This window comes from Aspergillus oryzae, chromosome 4 (genome assembly GCF_000184455.2).
Source record: "Aspergillus oryzae RIB40 DNA, chromosome 4".
In the NCBI taxonomy this organism is placed as follows: Eukaryota; Fungi; Ascomycota; class Eurotiomycetes; order Eurotiales; family Aspergillaceae; genus Aspergillus; species Aspergillus oryzae.
The window spans coordinates 1,784,426-1,792,136 of NC_036438.1; the positions used below are offsets into that span (position 1 = coordinate 1,784,426).

The 7,711-nt window shown below is 46.7% G+C and overlaps 2 protein-coding genes across 2 annotated transcripts; both read right to left on the bottom strand.

Moving 5' to 3' along the window:
• Positions 1 to 1,123: 1,123 nt before the first annotated feature.
• AO090012000704 (sugar porter family MFS transporter) lies at positions 1,124 to 4,254 on the bottom strand (the record flags this gene model as incomplete). Its single annotated transcript, XM_023236594.1, has 7 exons — positions 1,124 to 1,181; positions 2,516 to 2,582; positions 2,638 to 3,180; positions 3,233 to 3,268; positions 3,328 to 3,452; positions 3,504 to 4,008; positions 4,059 to 4,254. The coding sequence occupies 7 exons, from the start codon at positions 4,252 to 4,254 to the stop codon at positions 1,124 to 1,126; spliced, it is 1,530 nt and encodes a 509-aa protein (XP_023091504.1).
• A 2,634-nt stretch (positions 4,255 to 6,888) lies between these two features.
• AO090012000705 (uncharacterized protein) lies at positions 6,889 to 7,711 on the bottom strand (the record flags this gene model as incomplete). Its single annotated transcript, XM_023236595.1, has 2 exons — positions 6,889 to 7,574; positions 7,627 to 7,711. The coding sequence occupies 2 exons, from the start codon at positions 7,709 to 7,711 to the stop codon at positions 6,889 to 6,891; spliced, it is 771 nt and encodes a 256-aa protein (XP_023091505.1).

Below are 7,711 nucleotides of genomic sequence, written 5' to 3' on the forward strand. Positions count from 1 at the left end.
ACCCATGGGCTTTGGACGTGGAACTGTACAGATAGCTTTTGCACGGACACACCGGCGACATTGCTCGGGACTATGCCATATGCAACGTAGCTTTTGGCCTCGACACCGATCGCAGGCGGATTTTGGTTTCTTGTTTTTTGTGATCTTGTCGCTGGGTGTTGAGGCTGTGGGTTGTCTTCGGGGCTGTGGGGTAGGATGCACCATCTTCATCTAGATAATTGGTGACGGTGTTTCAAGGTACAATATGGAAGAGAAAGTAAGAGGTAAAAGTGCGATTGCTAGGTCAGTACTCTGGGGGCGGAATATGTACAGCGGTCTTATAGGTAGCTAATTAATAGGCGCTTTTTGGATTACAAATGATCGCTAATCGTCTTCTTGGCTCAATAGAGCCTAATTTATGCCAATTTCTGTGGTTTGGAGGCCGTTTATTCTGTGGAATTTGACAATAAACGCGAAAACGCAAATTGATGTAGTTTTGTATGAAAAGCAATATACCATGAGATACATATTGACTCAGTACCGCTGTCTTGCTATGCTGCTTCCACAGCTTCTCCTTCCACTAGCTTCCGTCCATATACAACAACCCTACAAGTCAGTTTAGCCCTATCCTCGCATCTTCCTGATTGCAGCTACACGTACATTTCCTGATACGCATGGATCGACGGATCTCTCAGAGTACCTCTCATCCTCTCAAGATACACTTCCACTTCATCACGTATCCACTAACCAATTAGCATACTGACTCAATCGCAAGTAGTCCAGGACTCATATACACCCAAAATTGTCGTAAACAACATCATCGCATAACCCCCAATAGCCTCCTCAGCATAGACACGGTTCAGCTTCCCCAGAAGCTTGAAATGGGGATCTTTCGGCCATGGCCCAATAGGACACTTATATCGACATTCCACGACATCGACAAACCCAGCTTTCTTGATTCGATCCTTTGCTTCGTCTACAATCCGGAAGGTTTTCCCTTATGCATCGCCAGCCTTGAGGAAGTGCTGCGCCCATTCGTTATGCATAGACCCATTCGTAGTTCCGTCGTCAGATTTACCTTGGACGGATTGTTCGAGTTGTTCAATATATTCGCCTGGTTTAATGTGTCTAGTTTCGTTAGCAATTATCCTTCTACGTAAATGACGGCGAATCGCATCGTACTTGTAGGCCTTTCTGTAGAACTCATCCCAGTCAGACACACAGCCACAAAGACCACGTACATGCACGAAGTCGAAAGTATCGTTCTTATATAGCCAAGGGTCACAGCAGTCATCTACCTCAAACTGCACATTTGGTGGGGTAAACGATGGCTGGATGGGCGATAAGTCTGTTCCGATCACTTTGGCTGAAGGGTGCATGTCACCGAATTCGATCGCCCATAGACCTGTTCCCGTCCCAACGTCCAGGACATTCTTTTTCTATCAGCGCCTCCTTTCACTCATGCACATGGGTGGAGGCAGCTCACTTGAGGTTTATCGGCGATAGGAGCAAGGTATAATCTACCGCTTAGAAGCAGGCGGTAAACCTCATGTCTATGAAGATTAGCCCGTGTATGTGTAAGCTGCGAAAAGAATATACCCGATTTGCATGCTCTCCTGGGCTTTATCATCATTTGGACCCCTGGCTATGTCAGCATTCGGTTACAGGATCACAAACCAGTCACTAGTCGTACCAATAAGCACCTGCATGATAGGCGTGGTAACGGCGGCCATTCTCGTAGTAGTAATTGGTGATACTACTGCGGAGCGAGGTGAGTTCACTGATATAATTAGCTTTTACTGTTTTCGCCATTTATTTGGTGGACGCACGACTGGGAATCTTCTAATCCTGATTCGCTGGGGCCCGTGTCCTAAGTGAAATTACCAGTGAGATGTAACTAATAACAGGTATTGCTTCGTAGGGCGCTCACAACAGTGATAAAGTTTTCATCTTCAGTATCGACTTCCAAAGGAACGTGGTGGTTGGCCATGAGGACTTGTGTGCAGGCAATGGTTTAACGACGAAAGTACCAGGTGGGAAGTGAAGGAACCGAAGGGAAAAAGCAGGACAAGATTCTATAACGTTGGAGCACACTGATCGTGGGAAAAACCGTTAGTAGTGGGTTAGAGTTGACCGTGGATACAACGGAGAGTAGCATCCAATGACACATGCTGGAGTTTATCAGTCCACGCAGTAAGGGTTTAGTTTAGCAGTTTTTAGTCGTGATAAGGAACGGTTGATATTGATTCTGGTACCTTTTCCCTCCTTCTCTTTCCTTTCGTGGTGTGAAATACTGATTTATAGACAGGGATCGGAGGGACTTCGATCAACGCGTTCACTAGCAGGTTGACCCACAGCTATAAGCCAAAAGTACGACTTCGTCGTACATGATATTTTATCATTACGAACAAGGGTGCCATTACGACTCATATCACAAGTAGGTAAAAGCTCCATTCGTGTAAGTTATATCAATCACGACCAGCCATATTTCCTCTGCACATACATATCCCAGGCTCTCCATCCAGAACCTACTCACTGTTTATTCTGAACCTGTTCATCTAGTGGTCTCTCTTTATGATATAATCCAACCCTCGAGTTGAACACTGCAGAGCATCGTTAGCAGGGAATCCGAGAGACTGGCGTCAAGGAGACACTGACCTTCTTCCATTTCCTCCAAGGATTTACCTGTTGTTTCTTTGATGAACAGCCAGGCATATACCACGAGGATCCAGTTGAAGATGCAAAACATCAAAAACATGCCCCAACCCATACTATCGAGGGCATGTGGCGTTGCTTGTGAAAACACAAAATTGAACAACCATTGAGTTGCGGTACCGACCGCAATACCGACCTCACGGATCCTAGTAGGGAAGATCTCGCTCATATATAGCCAAGGTACCGGACCCCAGGACATATTATAACACATGGCCTCGAAGTATACCATCAGGATAGATGCAATGCCAGCAGAGCTGATGGTGGTGGCATCTGGGTCTGGGGGAAATAACTTCGCCAGGATCCCCACGATCAGCATCAGTGAGCCCATGAGGAAGGCGCCGATGATAAGTGACCACCGTCGGCCAATGCGCTCGACGAGAAACAAAAGGAAGAACCAGCAGGAGATTACTTTTGCAACTCCGAAGAAACCGCTTATAAATAAACTATTGTCGCCAGCGCCGACCGCCTGGAAAATTTGAGGAGCATCTGTACGTGGTTAGCTAACTATGCAAGCTTCTGGAGTTACAATGGTGCTAACAGTATGCCAGGGAAGTATTTCCCGTTATCTGAACTCCTGTTTATTGTTAGTGTCCGTAGTTGATCGTGTATTAACATGGTGACCAAAATACGTACCTATCTGAATGGTGACCGCAATACACATTCGATGTAGGTTTCCCGGCACTCGCAGTATTTCTTTCCATGTCACGCCCTCTGTCGCCAGGTTTTCAGCTTCTATACCGTCTAAGATTTCTGCCATCCTGCGCGGGATTAGTACCATAATTCTGTTCATCCTTCAAATAATGACTCACTCTGCCCGGACTTCTTCAGTCTCCTCCCCTCCTCGAATCCACACCAATGATCGCATAGCCTCATCGTGCCGTCCCTTCTTGGCCAGCCAACGCACACTTTCCTTCAAAAATAGCATCCCAAGTCCTAGGACCCCACCTGGCACTAACTGCAACCCGATGGGAATCTGCCACTGGCTGTCACTAGTCTCTGGGATATGTTTCTCCACTGCATAGTCAATCCAATACGAGAAGAACACTCCTAGGACAAAGAAACCCTGGAAGAAACTTCCCAGCTTACCACGGATGGACTTAGGAGCCATCTCCGAGGTATACATGGGGACAATGACGGTCGCCATTCCGACACCGATACCACTTATCACGCGTGCGACGTAAAATGCAGCGACTGAATGCGTGGGAATAACTTGAATGATGGCTCCAATACAGAATATGAAAGAGGCAAGAGCGATAGACCATCGACGGCCATATTTGGCTGTGAAGGGCCAGACGAAGAAGCAGGCGAAAAAGGCTTTGTGATCATCAGTTGAGGTTGACATAATCGAAATTGAGCATACTCACCACCGGCCTGTAAAAGACTGTTGGAATTGGAATTGATCGTCGACTTTTGCTTCTCGGTGTACCTAAACGAGTTCTGAAACGATTTAAGGGTGAGGACACCCCCGATAATTCCAGTGTCATAAGCGAAGAGAAACGAGCCAGTACAAGCGAGGGCGACTGTATAGTAGGCCCTTACGAAGCCTAGATTCTTCCCCATATTGACAGAAGCCGTGAACGAGAGCTCCGTATCACTGCGAAGGAGCACAACAACTGATTAAGACAGACAGCTGACCAAGACGCAAGAGGTCTTTATATTTTCTGCGGGGCACATAGAAATGCGCCATAAGCTCCATAGACTCTGAAAGGCCGACCCATGTATAAAGCCTTGCGATGGCGGGTTTGATGATTGCGGTATATCAACTAAAATAACACCATTGAGGGCGGGACGAGATTAAATCTTGATAGGGCCTTACTGGTCATGGGAAGCCTTATCCTTGGGCTCCTGGGTCAATCAAGGCGAGCCATGAAGATGCCAAGCGGCGTTGGTTGCGGAGTCAGGGCTCTATCCGATCTTGTGATTGGGATGTTGGACGCCAATGCGCAAGGGCTGCCGGCTTATTTGCTCGCCTCTCGGCTCCAGCTTATTAGCCTGATTAGCGCTTCTAACCTTAACAGGCGGAGTATTGCTACCTATCAAATATCTCTCTCGCCGACGACTCCGTGAATGTGTCCCACCCATCGCTTCAAAGCTTTGTTCGTTATCTTGCGATCATCTATGATCTCTCCCGTGAAATAACCATGTGGGTGTTAAATATAGCTGCCGTTGCACCTTGAAGAAAAGCCCTTTTCACCGCTGGCTGGACGCCTAAAGTTGAGTGTATCTCCGAAAACGGAACTCAGCGGTGTCGATCGCAATGCCACACATCACAGCAAGCATACCACAGTCTCGGCAGATCAGCAGTGATCTCGGATGTCGGGGTTCGATACGATGTTGACCTTGCTTACACGACCTCACGACCAGAATTTCATTTCTGGCTTCCTATCAAGCCATCAGAACGGATTCTGACCAACAAGAGTACACTATGGCAGTCGACGTGCCATCAACAATGCCTTTTTGTTACTAATTGACTGCTCACACTCTTAAGTTTCGATTCCAACTGAACAGTAAATGCCCGTTTGATCTCATGGTACCGAAGATGCTTTTTACGCCAAAGGCCTGCCAAAACCGTTGCTATCTTCTCACAGCGTTCGGAAAACCCCGGTTCGACAATCTTACATCAAGACCAAATTCGGTGTGAAGATATATGCTCAAAGCACAAAACAACAAACACAAGACCATGGATGCAAAGAAGACCATAGAAGCAACTACTTAATTTGTCAAACTCGTATCCTGAAACCCAGTGACACCCAGACGAGGACCTGCCTGGTTCCCTCTTTAAGCCACATACACACTCCCAGACTTCTGATTTGCCATCGACTCATTTGTATACGACAGTTGATAGGGGTCATATCTATCTCGGCCAAAGACTCGCATTCCACCTTGATACCGGGCCATATCTTAACCTAAGTTCATCGGCATATCTGTTGGTTCACTATATGTTAGCATCCGCAGAGGACGTGGAGAGGATATTACAAACCCCTGTATCTGACACATGAGGATCTATGACGCATTCCAGTCCCGAACAGCAGGTTCCTATAGTGCCTGCGATGGACACACAAAGAGCTCCGCGTTGAAGACAAGAGTCGGAGCTGTTTGAAGATTTTGGGAGAGTCTTTGCACTGGCAATCAAGGCTAATATAGGGAGTATGAGTATTGATCTCATCGTGACGAAATGCTTGGTGGTTGTCTTAAGTGATCGTGGAATAGGTAGTATAGGCAGATGCATCAAATGTAAGAATAATATTTGAAGAATTGAATAGCCCTTGTTCTTTAGGGAAAACAACCAGCTTTTATAGTTTGTTTCAAACACTGCCTCGTTACACTGTTGAATGTGGCATGCCCCCCTTGCATTTGCTTGGGTTCATCGGCAAGGGGATACGAGCGTCCGTCGGAGTCTGAACGGGATCAAGATGCCAATAGGTCATTATAGCATTATCTTACTAGCACAGAAATCAAGTGAAGAACATATGACAACTTCTTAGAATTCCACCTAGGATTCATATCAATATCGTTATGGCCATGTGCACTATGCTAACAATAAATTCCGAAATATCCCCTCGTCCTACCTGTAAGTCTCGCCTAAGTATCTGCACAACTGGGATGACACAATTCCCAATTTAATACTCTATCATCGACCATCCGCAGATCCGATTCAAGGACACCTGTATCCTGTATGACAATCGGGAAACATCAAACGTCAACGAACACACAAGATTGTTCTTCCTCCATCCCAGGTGATACGCTTTCGAATTGCCATTTTAAATCCTTTGTGTGTAGCGTTGATCACAGAGTTATTTTCATCCAGGAGGTAAGCAGAGGGCGCAAAAACCAAAGCCTCCCCTGTTCGCAAACATGCGATCTCACGAAGCCCATCAAGACTTTCTTCGGTGCTGTTGTTGTTGCTCTGGTCACCAATAGTGATGTGCTTCCTAATTGTTCTATACCACTCGGGGCTTGTAAAGCGATGGATAATTGTCATAGAGCAAAGGTCAATCAGCCGTGGCGAGATGGTTGGCTCCTGCGTGGAGATGACGGTTCGGACCCCAAGGTGGCGTTGTTGGCGGATGATGTTAAGGAATGTCTCGGTCAAGTCCTTGGCCGCTGGTGTTTCGCTCATGTACTAGAATCTCATTTTAAGCATATTGACAGGGGCAGTTATGGAGTCTCCTCACTGATCATCAACTGAGCCAATTAGGTATTTCTTACCTTATGAGCCTCGTCTGCCACGATCATCTTACCCCGTGAGGAATGGGCATGTAGGAAGAGTTCAATAGCAATACGAAAGAGAAGACAGGTGGTAGCCTGATCCATGAATGGGCAAGATAAATCCAAGATAGTGATGCCGCCATCAATGAAGTAGTCACCATTGTGCTCCCCCTTGAGGTCCAGATAGGAATCAAGCAGATCCAGTCTCTGATGTAGGAAGGGTGTCTGCATACGATTTAAGTTAAGGTCTTCTAGACGTTTTCTGAAATCGAGATAATCAAAGGTTCCTCCTTTGTTTTCAATTGCCATTTCACGGAGCACTCTGATTACCTGGCTCATGTATAAGGGCATCTGATCACCATTTCCCACACACATGAGAGATAACAGTGTGCTGATATTCAAGTGATGTGGCTTGAGCCTGAATGGCTGAACCTCAACATTTGGTATCTGGGAGTACATTTTCTTGAGATTGTAGAAATTCGAGGGAGGCACCAGAACTCTAACGCGGATGAAGAGTCCTTGTTTCGACCATTCCGGCAAGACCGAAGACAGGAATGCAGCTTCGCACGGCTGGGCGCCAACATTCGAGCTGTACTCATTGAAATTGAGCACCAACGTGGAGAGTGGCTGTTTCAGGGCTCCTAAAGTAGGCAAGGGCAAGGAGCAATTCTCTGGCATACAGGTTAGCCTTGTGAAAAGATGCCCCCCGAAAGTCAATGTTACCGATGATGCAGCTAGTGGTATGAGACTTCCCACTGCCTTGGACCCCACATATGAAGGCCGAGAATGGCACATTTGTGTTTAGCAT